The sequence below is a fragment of the Acytostelium subglobosum genome (genome assembly GCF_000787575.1).
Source record: "Acytostelium subglobosum LB1 DNA, scaffold: scaffold3, whole genome shotgun sequence".
Lineage (NCBI taxonomy): Eukaryota > Evosea > Eumycetozoa > Acytosteliales > Acytosteliaceae > Acytostelium > Acytostelium subglobosum.
In genome coordinates, this window is record NW_012236529.1 from 862,749 (window position 1) to 880,120 (window position 17,372).

General features: G+C 44.8%; 6 protein-coding genes across 6 annotated transcripts; all 6 read left to right on the forward strand.

Moving 5' to 3' along the window:
• Window positions 1–55: 55 nt before the first annotated feature.
• SAMD00019534_018280 (hypothetical protein) lies at window positions 56–955 on the forward strand (the record flags this gene model as incomplete). Its single annotated transcript, XM_012902419.1, has 2 exons — window positions 56–256; window positions 329–955. Coding segments are annotated over 2 exons (828 nt in total), but the record flags the coding sequence as incomplete, so codon positions are not given.
• A 691-nt stretch (window positions 956–1,646) lies between these two features.
• SAMD00019534_018290 (hypothetical protein) lies at window positions 1,647–6,637 on the forward strand (the record flags this gene model as incomplete). The annotated part of the gene is made up of 3 exons (XM_012902420.1): window positions 1,647–5,397; window positions 5,477–6,399; window positions 6,476–6,637. The coding sequence occupies 3 exons, from the start codon at window positions 1,647–1,649 to the stop codon at window positions 6,635–6,637; spliced, it is 4,836 nt and encodes a 1,611-aa protein (XP_012757874.1).
• Window positions 6,638–7,889: 1,252 nt separating this feature from the next.
• Window positions 7,890–11,246, forward strand: SAMD00019534_018300 (hypothetical protein; the record flags this gene model as incomplete). The annotated part of the gene is made up of 2 exons (XM_012902421.1): window positions 7,890–8,484; window positions 8,584–11,246. The coding sequence occupies 2 exons, from the start codon at window positions 7,890–7,892 to the stop codon at window positions 11,244–11,246; spliced, it is 3,258 nt and encodes a 1,085-aa protein (XP_012757875.1).
• Window positions 11,247–12,163: 917 nt separating this feature from the next.
• On the forward strand, window positions 12,164–14,446 carry SAMD00019534_018310 (hypothetical protein; the record flags this gene model as incomplete). The annotated part of the gene is made up of 13 exons (XM_012902422.1): window positions 12,164–12,381; window positions 12,449–12,604; window positions 12,677–12,754; window positions 12,818–12,877; window positions 12,953–13,030; window positions 13,115–13,177; window positions 13,267–13,317; window positions 13,386–13,445; window positions 13,526–13,776; window positions 13,838–13,988; window positions 14,071–14,159; window positions 14,222–14,271; window positions 14,327–14,446. The coding sequence occupies 13 exons, from the start codon at window positions 12,164–12,166 to the stop codon at window positions 14,444–14,446; spliced, it is 1,425 nt and encodes a 474-aa protein (XP_012757876.1).
• Window positions 14,447–14,668: 222 nt separating this feature from the next.
• Window positions 14,669–15,889, forward strand: SAMD00019534_018320 (hypothetical protein; the record flags this gene model as incomplete). The annotated part of the gene is made up of 2 exons (XM_012902423.1): window positions 14,669–14,798; window positions 14,859–15,889. The coding sequence occupies 2 exons, from the start codon at window positions 14,669–14,671 to the stop codon at window positions 15,887–15,889; spliced, it is 1,161 nt and encodes a 386-aa protein (XP_012757877.1).
• A 114-nt stretch (window positions 15,890–16,003) lies between these two features.
• Window positions 16,004–17,349, forward strand: SAMD00019534_018330 (hypothetical protein; the record flags this gene model as incomplete). Its single annotated transcript, XM_012902424.1, has 4 exons — window positions 16,004–16,205; window positions 16,277–16,421; window positions 16,500–16,591; window positions 16,658–17,349. 4 exons carry the CDS (start codon window positions 16,004–16,006, stop codon window positions 17,347–17,349), a joined length of 1,131 nt encoding a protein of 376 aa, XP_012757878.1.
• Window positions 17,350–17,372: the final 23 nt, after the last annotated feature.

The following is a 17,372-nucleotide window of genomic DNA, read 5'->3' on the forward strand; positions in this document are numbered from 1 at the left end:
TTACATTTAAGAGAGAATAGATAATATATATACAGGTATAGATAGTTAGAGATAGATATATAGAATGAGTGACGACTTTAACAACTTGAGAAACTTTGTTCTTGGTCATGGAGACAATGATCCCTCACAACTGAAGGCGCCCGAAGGTCAAGTGCGTCTGGAGATCACTCACTCAGTACTGTCAGACGATGTGCTCGGAGCAAACAACTGGAAGAACTTCCAACTTGATCAAACTGTTCAACAACTAAAGGAGAAGGTAATCCATTCGCTCATTCAATCGCATTCAATGGCTGAACTAACTCCAATGTTCGCTAACATATTCACATAGCTGCATCGATTCGTTGGTACAGAGACAAAGTATATGACACTACAGGTTAGAGAGGCTGATAAGATGACTGTTAGAATCAATCAGTTGGACGATGACAACAAACTGCTGTCTAATGTAGAGGGTCTCACATCTGGACTCAATATACATATTATAGACAGTGATCCAAACAACTATATTGCACAACTTCAAGACACTTCAAGTATCGAACGTGCTCAAATGTCAGATGCAGAGTACAGTCAACGTGATGGTACCTATCGCAAATGGAAACAGGATCAAGCTGCCGCTGCATCTGCTGCCGCCACTCAATCTTCAACGCCTGCACCTACTACCACTACAACTGCTGCTGTCGTCGACGAGTTTGCCAACGAACCAACAGATATCAAGGTTGGCGATAGATGTTTGATTATATCAGATGACCTTGGTCGCATTGGAAGCGTGGCGTACATTGGCAAAGTGGAGGGAGCTGCCAGTGGCTACTGGATCGGCATCAGCCTGGACCTGCCTCAAGGCAAGAACAACGGAACACTGAAAGGCGTGCGATACTTTGACTGTCAAGGTGACAAGTACGGATGTTTCGTTCGTGCCAAGCACCTGAAAGTAGGGGACTATCCCGAAGAGGAGATATAAAGTGTCTGTGCCTCCGTTGTCGGAAGTATAACTACAATAGTGGAGTGAGTGAGTGTTGCCCAATATCTAGATATCTGATGATCACTGACTTTGATGTACGAGAAAGGTGGGAAGGTGGTATGATAGAGAGTGTTGATGAATGGGATGCTCATAAGGTCATGTCCCTACCCTCCCTCCTTCTGATGGTTTGGGATAGTAGTAGCCCCGAGAGATACATGCCCCCTCCTACACCAACACACCACACCCACACACCAATCATCGGGCATCGCATTCAATCAACACACTCGATATTATTAAATTATTGATTTAACGACTCGTTTTTTTTTGGGGTTGTTTGGTATCAAACCACTGAAACATCTGACCAAAATCAGTATGTCAGTCAGGTCACTCTTTGTCAGATGTGTACTCGCTCACTCATCTTGTTTGGTTTATTTATATCTCTCACTTCTCTCTATCTCTTTCTCACTCCATTCATTCATTCATTCATTCATCCATTAATTATAAGTACAACCATCACTTATAATTGTAAGTTGTAATCAATCATTCCATCAAACAACAAACTAACTAACTAACTAACTAACTATCTATCAATCAATCAAACGAATAATCAAGATATATTATCATCATCAACAACAAAATGGAGAAGTTATTAAAGAAGATTTATGAGTGTAATAGTAAGGATGTAATACAGATGTATCATTCTAGACAGTTGTTGCAATCGATTATCAATGTTATTGAAGCAGCCTATAAATTGGACAGTGCCAAGTTGACCAAAGAGGTATCAACATGTCTAAAGAATCAATTACAAACAATACCAACGGCCACTGTATCCCCACCAAGTCCAAGAGTCAACAATCAACCAACTACAACAACTACAACAACGGCAGTAACATACAATCTTAGCAATCACTTTGCCTACATTGTATTCTTGTTCACATTGTTGGACGAGGTAACAAAGCAGACGACTGAAGACGTATCCTCATTGTGTTGCCTGGTACAGAGTCACTTTATAAAGTACTCTGGAGAGAAGAGTGATCATATCGACGAGATAACATCTATTATTGCCAATATTATAGTCAGTCTGAACGCAAAGAGTGTGCGAGGACTGCCACAGACACTGCTGGTCTCTGTTCTGGCATTGCAGCAGAGTCAGTACAATGACAACAGGACCATCCAGCGCTTTGCCATCAAGCTGACGACTGCAGTTCTGCAGCCAAAGTACATTGTCAGTCTGCCGGCCGACTTTATGCACGACCAGATGTCCATCCTCTTCACAGGTTTGAAGTCTTCAAACTCAACCATCCGCTCACACTCAATCTCCTGTCTTGAGACCATCCTCTCGGTCAACAAGCAGTGGCTGGAACTCATGTACAACGCCATTCTCCAGCTTCCCGATCAAAATGAGCGACTCAAACTGTTCTTCCGATTCCAGCGACTTTTCTTTGAGCAGCTCACCGTGGCCAGCAAGCCATCGACTTCATCGACTCCAGCACCATTCAACTTACTGGCCAAGCCTCATCTGGCACAGGTATTGTTCCACAGTCTGTTGGAGAATGATAATGTGCCTCGCAAACAGTCGCTGCATCTCTTGAAGACATTGATCGCGCTGCCCAGCTCAGCCTGGCAGCAGTACCTTCCATTCAACCCCAAGCAATGGTCACTGTACATATCACTCTATGAAGCATTCAACGAGACCAAGTCACATCTGTTCAAGCCAGTTTGGTCGCAGCTGCAACTTCTGTTCACATCGTCTTGCAATGAGCAGCAACCATTCGCACGAGCATCCATCACCGATCACACCAAGTCAGCCTTCTGGCTGACCATCCTTCTGCGCCGAGGATTCGGCCACGTCAATCCAAACATCCGTCGTCGCGTCATCATGGACGTGCTGACCACACCCACACTGGGCCTGTCCGAGGCCATGGCCAACGCCAGCTCCTCCGCCGCCTTTGATCAAGTCTTGGCGCCACTCTTTAGGTCCATCGATTCACCAGACTTTTGCATCAACGCCGCTCTTTGGGCGGCACAACAGCAGCAACAACAATCAACGCCATCACCATCAATGACTCGCAAGCTCGAACTATTTGATTGTCTGTCCAGCTTCCTTGCCACTGTCATGGCTGCAATGAAGGAGGCTCAGGTGGTCAGTTTCTATGAACGATTGATCACATTCTTCAACAGGGAGTTGCGCGACACTCACTGCGTTGTCATGCTTCTCGAGGAGATCACACAGATATCCGATGGCATCGAGGTCAATGGCACGATCATGGAGCAGCTGCGATCCATGCTCGACTCACATCCAATCACGAACGCACCAGCCAACATTCATTTGTACAGGAAGGTGCTGTACCTGCTCACCAACATGGAGAAGCCGGCCACATTCACCGCTGGCTTTAGACAGGTGACTGCGCGACTCTTGGCTCTTCTCCCCAAGCACCTGGCCGACAGTGAACACGACAGAATCGACAAGTGGCTGCACAAGGGTGGATCTGGAAGTTGGATGATGGAGTACCTGAGCAGCAACCTTGGAAATGGTGCATCTGGCGACGCCACGCAGGACATCGAGCTGCACCAGGCAATGTCGCGACTGTTGAGATACTTGACATCAGACGACAAGACAAAGTTCCTCGCACAGGTACTGAGCGGAGGCACTGCCGCCTACACTGTAGACACTCTCCTGCTTGTGAAGTGCATCATTCACGAGAACGCCAACTCTTTCAACATCACCGATCTGTTCACCAAGCTCACGCCCTTCATCTACGAGCTAGTTAAGCAATTCCTAACCGACCAGGATACACTCAAGAATCAGCCACAGCAACAACAACAAGCGATACAGCCAACCTACGAGCAGATGGAGAAGGTGGTCGAGTTCATATCACTCAACAAGACATCATTCATTGAGTTGGCACAGTACTGCCAACAATGTCTACTTAATCACGCAGGCGCCAACTACAACTCTCAACAGACAACATTGATGTTCCTCATCTGGCATCTATGCCACAGCTCTGCGATCTTTGGACAGGAGTCACGCGAGTTCCTGGTACAGCTCCTTCAGCTGCGGCCCAAGCGCGATGCCTACTCAGTGAAGCAGATGCCTCTGTCCATCGAGTACAGATGGCAGTGTATCCTCGACCTGATGACCCTGTCGATCGTGGGCGATGGTGTTGGCATTGACGATCGTGACGATCGTGACGAGAATGAAGAGATCGACACCATCTGCCAGCTAGTGTTTGAGTGCGTCTTGGACACTCTGGACAACGCCACATCTCATTCGCTCTCACCACTGTTTGACTCGCTGCTTCTGTCCATTGTAGGTCGTTATGTACGCTTAACACCTACCGAAGCGGCACAGGTGCACACGTTCAACCTTCCTCTTTTGAACCAGCCCGAGATGATGTCCAGACTGTTCCAGACTGCCTACCGCGCATTCTCCGACTGCTCCAAGAAGACCATGCCAGTGATTGCCTCATTCATCAACCTCCTCTTCCACCCCTTGTTCTTCCACTGTGATAGCACGATCCCCTTGGTCAAGGAGTACCTACGTAAGACACTCAAGGAGTGGGGCGAGTCAGTTCGCATTAGCTGTGGCCTGCTCAGCCATTGCTGCGGGGTGTGGTCCAGCCACCTCGAGACACTCGACACATTCCTCGCCGAGATCATTGATCTCTGCCTCCTGTCCAACGAGGACCTGGAGCAGATGGAGCAGCACGATCAACAGCAGGCTGTTGGACAGTTGGCGACAAGCATTGATGACATCCATCAATTCAAGATGGCGAGCAACCATGGATACATCGTACGTTGGTTCGTCAGTCAGCTGAACAGCCGCTCGACCACACCCGGCGACGAGGTTCTCTCAGTCCAGTTTGTCCGCAAGCTGATGCTGTCTCTTTTGGAGCTTAGCATGGATGGCGAGCTGAGTCAGCGCGAGTACTCACAACAGAGTCGCACAAACAAGGTCAAGTGCAAGCTTTGGCGCACACTCTGCGCGCTTACACACGTCGACAAGGCGTTTGAGTTGGGCGCCGACCGCGCCGAGTCTTTAGCACACCTCGGTGTGGTAACCGAGATGATGTGGAAGATTCTCGAGATCAAGAACCACTCCAACGTACGCTACCTCATTCAATTGTTCATTGTCAACATCCTAATCAGGACGGGATCGGAGCAGTCCATGACTCAGCTGTTGGTAGACAAGCTCATGTGTCCAAACTACGACTATCAGATCGCTGCGTCCATCATCATAATCTCTGCCTCCTACCTCTACCACCTGATCAACAAGGCAACGGCAAGCAGCATCCAGCTGCCCAACCGTAGTACCGACCGCACTACCCCTCTCCTGCCCCAAGTTCACTCACTCTTCCGCGCCATCATCCCATGGTGCACAGACCATCACCATGCAGTGAGGACTTGCTCACAACTGGCAATTCATTCAATCATCTCAAGGAGTAAGTAACCATCTTATGTGAGTGAGTGAGAGCATGGCCTGGAGCGCATATACTAACTATATGATTGATGAATGTACAGAGTACCAAGTGTTGGGCGAGTTGAACAATGATCCACTGTTGAAGCAGTTCTATCATTACATGGACACAAACACTCAGTTGAAGAAGGTGCGTGAGAGACAGTCATTATTTGTTCAGAATGATGAGCCGTTGAAGAACTCATTGCCAGCAAACATATATGTGATGTCCAAAGAGGACACTGCTGCAATGGTTGACAATGACGATGAAGATGGAGCACAGGCTGCCAGAGATGGTGACGATGCCGATGGAGATGACGACATGCAACAAGGTCTGGCATTGGATGAATCAGTCATTCCAATGTCTCTGCTTGACGTGTCCAAACGCCTGATCAAGGACTTCCAATCACAGTTCCAGGCAAAACAAGCGGCCAACCCGTCAGCGTCATCAACTGTTGTCTCAGACGCGGCCAACAGTGACCCATCACTTCTAGACTTCCAAAAGAGAATCGTACCATGGGAGCAGATAGCTCAGTTGGAGGCGTTGCTGGACACGACCAGCGGTAACAGCGCAGGACATTCAAACACAGGCTCTGGCAACAGCTCCACAAACAGAGCACCACGCCAGGAGATGATTGTGGTCGGCACATTCATCGAGAACACGCCAAACATCGCAGGACTGATCAGGACCAGTGAGATATTCAATGTGACCGAGGTAGCCATTCCCAACATCAAGTTGTTGCAGGACCCTCAGTTCCAGAGAGTGAGTGTGGCCGCTGACAAATGGGTGCCAATCAGCGAGGTCAATCGCGCCAACTTGGCCGCCTACATCAAGGCCAAGAAAGAGCAAGGCTACGTCATACTAGGTGTGGAGCAGACCAGCCAAAGCAAGAACCTGGCAACATTCGTCTTCCCCAAGAAGTGTCTTCTCTTGCTTGGACAAGAGCAGAATGGTATCCCCGCCGAGTTCCTAGACCTGGTTGAATATGTATGTATTGATTCGTTGATTGATGGCACTTGATGATCTGATCCATCGCTAACATGTTGTTCACACAACCATCCAGTGCATTGAGATCCCGCAGTATGGTGTGACGCGATCATTGAACGTACATGTCAGTGCATCAATTGTAATTTGGGAGTATTCGCAACAGCAACATGCATCTGTCAAGGCCCTGTCCCCTCCTCCTTCCGCAGCTACCGTTACCGTGTCGTCCAAACAGAAGTAAACACACCATTGGATGGACGATCCACGTTGCAACTCACTAAACACCACGACATCATCACCATTGTCTCCGCTTCTCGTTGCCAACAACCTATCTTACCCACCTGCCCACTGCACTCGTCATGTGCGAAGACGGATACTTTGCAAACCTTGCACCAAAACTCAAGATATATATTTTTTATGATCAGGAGACAATCTTTGCGGGTTGATATTATTTTTTCGTCCGATCGATCATCCATCCCACGAAGCCCACCCATCACATCATACCCCACTACAGGACAAAACAAAGGTCTATTCAATGAATACTATGGCCACCATGACCTTGAGGGCGCATTCTTCTTTAGAAGCACACGTTTACATTGCTTTTACGCTTTTTCACCTTCAAAAGGACAAGGCGGATAGTGTTTATGCAACGACCTACATACCTGTAGAGGGTACCCATGGCCATTGACCTCGGCAACTTGCAAGTTTGAACGTGTTGGGCGTAGACATTTGCATTTGCAATGGAAACAAAAAAGGATACCAAAACAAGGTCAAAAGGATTGAAGTAAATCTTGTTTGTTTTTGATGTCTGGCCTAGTTCGTCATATGATATGTGTGTTTGTGAGTAGGTGATTGATTGATTGGTGAGGTGAGATGTGATTGGCTGGTAGGATGGCCAACTCCTACATCCCTTTACTCCTTAGGAGCATTGGACATTCATCACATAACCTTACAAATAATATATATATACACAGACACACTTGTACAAATATATTCAATCAATCATACCAATTAAATTAATTCATCCAATCAATCAACATCAACATTTAAAAGAATGAATAACAATGTTATTTCATTGTTGATGATGGTGTCGTTGTTGTTGAGTGTGGAGTTGGTTGTGGTACAGGTACATGCTGCAGGATACACAAATGTCCAGATCAATCCAGCCAACAATCATACTTATGTTAGAAGTAATGATGCCATGACACTGGCCGCAGCTGTTACTTTTTGCGAAGCCATAACGATTGGCACTGCCAAGGGCTACTTGGCAACATTCACCTCCCAGAATGAAATGGACTGGGCCATCAGCACCAGCACAATCAACATCAATGTGCGCAGTTGGGTGTCCGGTCTGCGTGCCTCTGGTGGCACGCTCYTTCTCCTACTCGACAGGTCCAGAGAATGGCGCACCCTACTATAGTGGCTCAGGCAAGTGCTACACTTACTGCCCCTGGAACGTCAACGAGCCCAACTTCAACGTCCCTGAGCTGTGCATGGATACCAGAGGCCCCTACCTCGATGTGGACGACTGTGCCGCCCTTCACAATGCAATCTGTGAGATTGGAGGCATGGAGGCGCCATACCTCAAGGTCTCTCTGGACAACCCTCGCGTCTTTAGCATGTCCAACTTTGTCACTGGCTTCACAGCACCCAGTTCGATCCAGATGACCCATGCCTACACCAAGCAACCTGTGGTGGCAACACTGTTGAACAGTGGAGGTGCCACATTCAACTACCTCATCAACTCCAACACTCCTGGTCTGCTCACATTCTCGCTCTCTTCCTCAACCTCGGGCGTCTCCGAGACGTACTCGGTCCAGTATCTCAGTCCAGAGATCGATGTCATCTATCCAACTCTCACCAAACTGCAGTTGATCACCATTGTAGGCAACAACTTTGGTATTACAGCCAATGGTGATAACATATCAGTGACACTCGGTTCGGGCAATCCATGCCTCACACCACTAGTCACCCAAGGTCGTGTGATCACATGTACACTGAATGATCAACTGTCCAACTCTGTCAAGATCCTACCAATCACCATCAAAGTCAATGGCATCTCACAAATAGTTGGTCAAATCCCATATTGTAAGTATCATTGATTGATCATATTCTGGAATCATTCCATACTCATAATCACCCTCCCTCCCCCATCAATCCATCAATCAAACTCAAACAAACAAATAGGGAGTAAGACAATGAAGAAGTTCTATATGGGCATTGTTGGATCTATACCATATGCTAATGTACCAGCTATCGCTGCTAACTTGACAGCAGTGAACAATAAGGGTACTTTCTATTATCCTGTTAACAACCCTACTTTCATCCAAGAGTTCTTGTTCATTGTCTCTCAATACCTTTCCAACAGTTGGAGTGCGTATGTTGGCGCAGTCTACGATCCATCCAAGAAGTTCAAGGATCCAATCACTGGCGAGTTTGTCACGGTCTACAGCAATATCAATACATATGTATCCGAGCCATCTTGTGTGGATCTCATGGTCTCACCAACTGTCCTGACAGCGATTGGAGTGGGTACGTGCGGATCCATGTTCCAGTTTGGCGGTGAGGCCCCCTCAATCACTTCAGCGAGCCTGTCATTCTTATCACCAACAGCTGGAGGTACATTCAACTTCACCATTGATAAGGTTGGCAGTGGACACTACTACAGTACCTTAGGACTCTCTCAGGGTTCGACGGTCGTCCGTCGTGCTGACTTCTTCGACATGACCATCTTGCAGTTGGTCATACCTGCTGGCGCTGGCTCTGGCCCATTCAACATGGGCAACTTGGTCATCGATGGATACACAGGCTCCCAGGTCTTGATTTTCTCCTACATGTCCCCAAGCATCACCAAGACAACACAGATCCCAATCCAAGGTGGTACGACCACCATCTACGGTGACAACTTCTCAGACAATATCGGCAACGTCCAAGTGCTCGTTGACAATGTGGTCGTGACGGGAACAATCACAATGTTTACCACTCACACTATGCTCACCGCCGTGGTGCCCCCCAACACTGTAGGCAATCACTCGTTGGTCGTCAAGGTCAAGGGACAGACATCAGCAGCATTCAATCTCAAGTACTATATCCAGACAACAGTGTCCTCCTACCAACAGACTGGTGACAATGTCCAAGTGACAGGCACCAACTTTGGCTCTGAATGCACTGTCTACATCAGCTCTGACAACACATTGACCAACATCTCGGTCATCCCCACAAAGATCCAAGAGCTCAGCCTCTCCTTCCAGTTGCCACCCAACTCAAAGAATGGTGGTTTGTCTGTGTTGTGCCAGGGAAATCCTACCCCAGCCATCCCCCTGACCATCACCCCAATCGTGGACTCTGTGGCGCCAACCGTGTCTTTGGACGGCGGCAACTTCACCATTACTGGTAGCTTCATGGCCACCTCAAACATGAATGGACAGGCACTGAACTACCAGGTACAGCTCTACTCTGATGCCAACCTCGCCAATGCCAAGCCAGTCAACTGCAGCTACCTCTCCACTCAGGCACCATACACAATCACATGCGCGATACTACCTGGCACCGGTACATTCTACGGCAAGCTCTCAATCAGCAATCGTGACGTGTTATTCAATCATACATACACGCCACCAAAAGTCACCTCTGCATCAGAACTCGAGTTTGGCAAGGCTGGCTACACAAATATTAATGGCGACAACTTTGCCAATGTTAGCCTCAAGGTGACTGTTGGAGACGAGACATGTTCAGAGGTACAGTTTGTCGATCGACACACAGTCAGATGTTTCTTCAGTGCCACGATTGCCCCAACCAAGACCGACGACTCACTAAACGTCACTGTCTCTGTCGATGGCTTGGTCGGCCCAGGCAGCGTTTTCTTCTACAAGCGCCACATCCCATGCCCAGCCACAGAGAATGGCGAGTGCAATGGACATGGCACGTGCAGCTACTCCTCAGGCATATGCGAATGCCAATCGCCGTACATCCTGCCCAACTGCACAAGCCAGGGCTCAAGCGGCGAGATGCCCACCACCGATCCGAACGGAGGCATCATCATCCCCTCCAAGGAATACAACTTCACCATCCAGCTTTACTACTTCCGTGAGATGAATAATCTGGGAACCGAGGTGCTCCTCGTGCCAATGGCGCATATTAACTGGCTCAACCGTTCTCAAGATGGCCCCACGATTGTGTTGGCGGGCAGCCTCGCCAACTCGACAATTCGCGTCGAGCTCAATCTCACCGTGTACAAAGAAGCCGCGGCCATTCAGTTCGCTGGCGAGACGATCAATGTTCAAGCCAACAGCGTCAAGAGTGTGATCAAGGTGGTCAACTGGCCATTCACCAGCCAGCTCAACACACTCCAGGTGGTCTACATTCAGGTGGCCAACAAGCAATATGACAGCGGCTGCGCAGTCCAAGACACGGGCGCCGAGTCCAACCAAGACGCCAACGGTGGCTCGCTCTCATACATGCAGCTCAACGCCGGCTCGACAATCGTGACGGCGCGCTACGCCAACAGAATCTACGTGGACAACAACATCTTCCGCAGCAACATCCAGAATCTGCCGGCCACCGACCCTCTGTACCAACTGCTGCCACAGGGCAGCGAGGACAAGTTCAGTCTGCTGACGGCCATCAACGTGCCACACTTTACTCAGAGCACCGTGATCGATCCAAACTTTGGATCCCTGGTGCAAGGCAGTGCGGCCAGTTGCACCAAGGAGAACAAGTGGAAGATACCAGTCATTGTCGTGTGCTCCGTTGTTGGAGCAGCGTTGCTCACACTCCTCGCACTATTCATCATCAAGAAGAAACATATCACTCTGCGGTCCGTTCAAATTTCATTAAAGTCATTCGATTGAGCCTTTATCAATCAATCAATCAATCACCAGACGACACCATTTTGAACTTCTTCCAAGGGAACATCCATATCTTGGGCTGTTGGAGAATAAAGGAATTAAACATGTGACTTAACTTCATCTTAATCAATCACATCTTCAGAAATATCTTTATCTTTTAAAGGATACAACCAGAAAGAGACTCTTTACCCCTGGTCCTAATGTTGTGATATTCTCATCACTTGCCCATTAAGGGGGTTGACGCCGGTCAAGATAGTATTGTTTTTGGATTCCGGGGGTGTGCGAACCAATCTTGATCAAAATATCTTGGTCCTCTGTTGGGACCACTCTGATAAATGGTATTATTATTATTGTTGGGACAAATCACAAGAGTCTTTCATTCTTCTTGGGTCATTGGTATATTTAGGCCTAAAAATTCTTTGTCTTCACTCAAAGGAAACAAACTTAATATATATATATATATATTTGTATTTATCTATATTCCAACAAGAGAAGATTATGATGAAACTACTATATTGGTCGATTACATTATTTATAATATTTAGTAGTTGGAGTCTAAATACTGTCAAGGCAGACCTTCATCCACTTGAATGTATGTTGAAGGGATAGAAGTACTAGTCATTTTGAATATAATTTGTATCAATCAATTAATCAATCAATCAATCAATCAAAACTTTATAGTGCAATCACTAAAATGGATCATTCAACAATATCAATTTGGTTGGAATATAACTGGTACAACATCATGTGAACAGATACAGCCTGCTACTTTCCAACTTCAATGTGCTATAGATAATAATACTATGATTCAATCAATCACAACTATGTATGATATAATATGATCAATCAAATACAATGGAAGTTTATAAGTACTGACTGATTGATTGTATAATAATAGAATTTTTGGTTCGGTTGGAACTATGGTGAATGGTCAGCCTGACTCATCGATAACAGCACTCTACCTTCCCAACTGCACACAGATCACAATGATGGGTGCCAAGGTCAACTCAAATCAGAACTACTTTGCATTGTTGGATAACCCTGACAACAAGAAGTTGGAGATGGTACAGTTCTACGGAGGAGTTGGATACAACTCAATTCCGTCCAACTTCCCAGTACATCTCAAATTGGTCACTTTGTAAGTTACTTACTTATTGGACACCAAAATGAAGAATACACTAACACTATTCTTATGATGTCATTAGTACGATCAACCAGACACCCATATCATCTAATATTCCTCAATCATTGTTCTCATGTCCATCGATCAAAGACATTACAATATTGAGTATACCAATGATCAACAACTCTTTGACTTTTGACTACAATCCTGATCTATATTATCCCAATTTGAGATTGATGTAGGTAACAAGAACTTATTATATAGTTTGTTTTTTTATTAAGAATCAATACTTACTCCATTTCTTAATTAGGATGTTAAATTCCAATGCAGCCAATCCAAATCAATACTTCAACATCACTCAGGACAGATATCCAAAACTGACAAACTAGTATGTATTTTAATCAAACAAACAAACAATCAATTACTTACAATACTATTATTATTCAAACAGCCAGCTCTTTACAAACAATAACATTTCAGTTGTAATTAATTCTCCTCTGATCACCATATTGTAAGTTAATAATTAATTAATAGGATAAGATCATATCCGGCAAAGATATTAATTCAAATCACTATATAATATCAGCAAATTAGAGTTAACAACAACTGTACCTGGATTAAGGTCTAAAGCAGACTTTACACAAGCACCCAATTTGGCAACTTTGTAAGTGTATTAATATCAACGACACCAAGACCACTCATACAATATATAACTAACTGCCAACCTTCATCTGAATTGATACCTTAGGGGATTGAGAAATGTTAACTTCATCCCATCAGATTTGACTAAATTCCCATATCTGGCATCAATGTAGGTTTACATCAGATGATTTATATCTAGTGAGGTATTCATTGAATTTGGAACTAACATGCATAACTACTACGTCTATAATTATTTAGTTCTGCGTACAACTGTAGTGACATTACCAATGCCTCACATATTAGTACCCTGTATGTACCAATCAATGAATCAACCATTCAATCAATCTATCTCTAATCAAATCAATCATTGAATATAGGGCAATTGGTTCATATCCAAATTTCCCACCAGTATCTTGGTTGGCACCTCAGGCATCCATGTATGTTAATATTTAAATGAATGGGCTATACTATTCAAGGCTTCATAATTATTTACCATACATCTCCATCCAATATATAGTTCAGTACAATGGCCTTCAGCTATATCAATGCTCCCCGATTATTCAAGTATTCGACCAAAATCATTCAATGTAATTGGTAATTCAAAGAATATTTATGGACCTGTTCCAGAGTACATGTGCAGAGTCGGAGGCGTTTCCCTAGCTTCGACCAACGTATCATCAGTTCCATCCTGTTTCTATGCCTACTGGCTCCAAACCAACAATTCATTCCCATCAACAGTACAGCCTCCACCTGCTGATCTTCCACCTGGTAAGTAGTAACCATTTATTGATTTATCTACACTCACTGAAATTGAACTATATATATATAGCATCTGAATTAGCAACATTGGATTCAGATACATTTATTGTCCGTAATGGAATGTATAGATTGACAATCAATGGAAATAACTTGGGATTTGGTATATCTGGTGACTATATTCCAAGTAGCATGGTCATGACTGTTCCAAGTACTACATTTACGTAGGTCTCTAACATTCACTTAATCAATCAATCAATCAATCAATCAAAGTACTAACCATCACCATCATCCCCCATATCCAAGTTATGTATTCAGTGGATTTGAAGGCTCGGATACAGTTACATTCTCCAAACTTTACAATGTTACAAAGAAGATATCTTGGTTCTTGGACAGTATGTCTTAATTCCTATCCTTGAGCAATTCAATCACTAACCCATTCATTCATACAAAATAGATACTACCGTCTCACATTCATACGCAGAGATCAATGATAATATTATGATAGTGAGTGTAGTTGGGGAGTTCAATTCTAAGATCAACTACACAATGAATATCTTAGGTCAGCCATGTCCAATCACTTTCAGATCTGGATTGTTACTTCAGTGTACCCGACCCACCAATGGAAACCCAACCAACTACACCTCCACCCTTGACTGCCAAGGTGCCACACTACCTCTAATCATATCCAAGACCAACACATACTGTATGTACCTTCCCCATCACTCCAATCACAAGTACTAGTACTAATCAATTATATTCGAAAGACTACCCTGTTGTATATAATACAACTGGTATATCTGGAAATGGTGGAGAGACTACACTTTATGGATACTTTGGAAACAATATATTGACATTGAATATTTCTGTTGATGGAATGATTTGTAATGTTACTTCGATCAGAATGAATGTTGACTCTTCCAACAATAGCATAGTGACATGCCATGTCAATGCCACCCTCACACCAGGCATGGGTAACCTTAACATCAGTGTCAATGGTTATCCTTATCACTCTGCCCTCGTCCTGGAGATAAGTAAGTACATCACTATGATCAACTTATAACTATATATATTAATTATTATTTTTATTTTAGGCAAGAATGGAACAAAGAATGACTGTGGAGACAAGTCATTGTGTTCGATGAATGGAACTTGTGTGAATGGATTGTGTCAGTGTAATGATGGTTATGGTGGATATCATTGTGAGAATAGATTGTTGAATCAGGTGATGCCTATTCCAGATAATCATTCACCATCGTTCACAATTGGTAGTGAGGAATTACAATACCAATTCAATGTTGTGGCTGTCCAGGAATTGGATCAATTCAATAACATAGTCCAAGAAGTACTCACTACCAAATGGGTTGCCAGCACCTCCAACAAGTCCAACATCATCACCAATCAATACCAACTTGATAAGACCAACTACAACATATCAATCCAATTCCAGATGTCAACCGAGCCACGTATCGTTGAGTTTGCCGGTGACATTGCCAAATATCCAGCCAACTCATTGAAGATGATGATATCCATCTACGACTGGAACTACTTGTCCAACCTCAACTCGATCAGAGTGGTATTCCTCGATAAAGCAAATGACTTGAACATCAGCGAGTGTGCCACACACTTGTCAACGATCAATCAATCGGACTATCTCTACAACATCAAGTTCATCAAGGTTGTCAAGGGTCCCGTCACATACTTTGCCAGATTCCTCCCACACGCTATGGTCAATGGCAGGATCAGTCGTGCCCTCAACCAGATCATCAATGCCACCGTGACCACAGGCACGGGTTCATCATACATTGGTACAGTGTTGCCACTATGTCAACAATGTTTGATCGATCCAGACTTCTCAGTGTTGACATCTATTGATGATGGAAGTGATAACAATGGAGGTCATTCAAACAACACATTGTGCAATCCAGGACCCACCACTACAGAGAAGCCAACATTGACTGCACCATCATCATCAATGAGCACTTGGAAGATTGCTACGATAGCTGTTGTACTTGGTGTTGTTGGCATTGCCGCTGCCACTGCAGCCGTACTAGTTCACAAGCATCGTATAACTACCAAGAGAGAGAATAAGCGAATTGAAATGAGGCTAGCTTCAGTCCAATAAACACAACTCCCCATCTCCCAACTTCACAAAAGTGTCACTTTTGACATTGTCACTCATTATTCATTCAATCATCAAACAAACAAAGAAAGAGATATTTATTGTAACATACAGATAATGAAACATTACATAGTCTTGTTGATTGTCACCATCACCTTGTTGAACTTGGTTGATGCTTACTATTACAAGACTAATATCAATGATAATGACAGGCCACAGTTGAAATATAGACCAGATGGTACATTCAAGATAGTACAATTCACAGACCTACATTATGGAGAACAAGACAGTTATGATAAGTTGAATGCTAAATCAGAGGGTGAGATTAGATTGGATGTTGGTTTGGTTGATTGATTGACATTGTATGACTGACTTATGCATAACATATAGAGGCTATAATAGCAGCTGAGAACCCAGACTTTGTTATGTTCTCTGGTGATATGATCAGTGGATACAACAAACACTTTTATGATGTCAACTTCTACAATACCATATGGGATACACTAACTGAACCACTGCGGAAGAGGAATTTACCGTATGTATTGGTCTTTATTGATTAACGCATCCCACAAAGCTCTAACATCGATCCATTCAATCAATCAATGATTTGAAGTTGGGCAATTACATTTGGCAACCATGATGCTGAAGGACAGTTGAACTCTGCACAACTAATGAATTTGGATAGATCTTATAACCTTAGTTTGAGTAAGAGTGGACCATATAACATACCAGGAGTATCAAACTATGTCATTGAGATACAATCATCAAAAGATAATGAACCTGCCTCATTGATCTATTCATTCGACTCTGATACATATGCCTGCGAGAAGGATGAGAGATGGGGATGCATTCATCCCGCTCAAGTCGAATGGTATCAGAATCAATCAACGCACTACAACATGCTGCCAGCGATAGCATTCGTCCACGTGCCACCCGTCGAGATGATCGATCTTTGGAACAACCATGAGGTGGTCGGCGACTTTGGTGACAATGGCGTCTGCTGCTACTACTCGTTTGATTCAAAGTTTGTCAGCACAATGGTCGAGCGTAAGGACATCAAGGGTCTTTACTTTGGTCACGATCACAGGAATGACTTTGTTGGTGACTACTACGGCGTTCAATTGGGCTATGGACGCAAGACTGGATATGGATCATACGACCCCAAGTACCCAGAGGGTGCCCGTGTCTTCCTGCTCAATGAGAAGCCTTACAACTTCACCACTTGGATACGCAATGTACATGGTCAAGTAGAGACGCAGAGAACACACAAGCCACATCCTCAAGATCCCGCACCTTCCATCTGTTGCGTGCCCCTCGATCACACGCCCTACTTTGCCATCTACCTTGGAGTGTTTGGCTTCATCATGATCGTCCTTTTCCTCACACAACGCGGCATGTTCCGCACATCCCCTCCCTCTTCGCCATCTGGCTCTGGGTCATATCATCAACTACTCAAGTTATGAATGTAAATACACTAAGTGTCCTC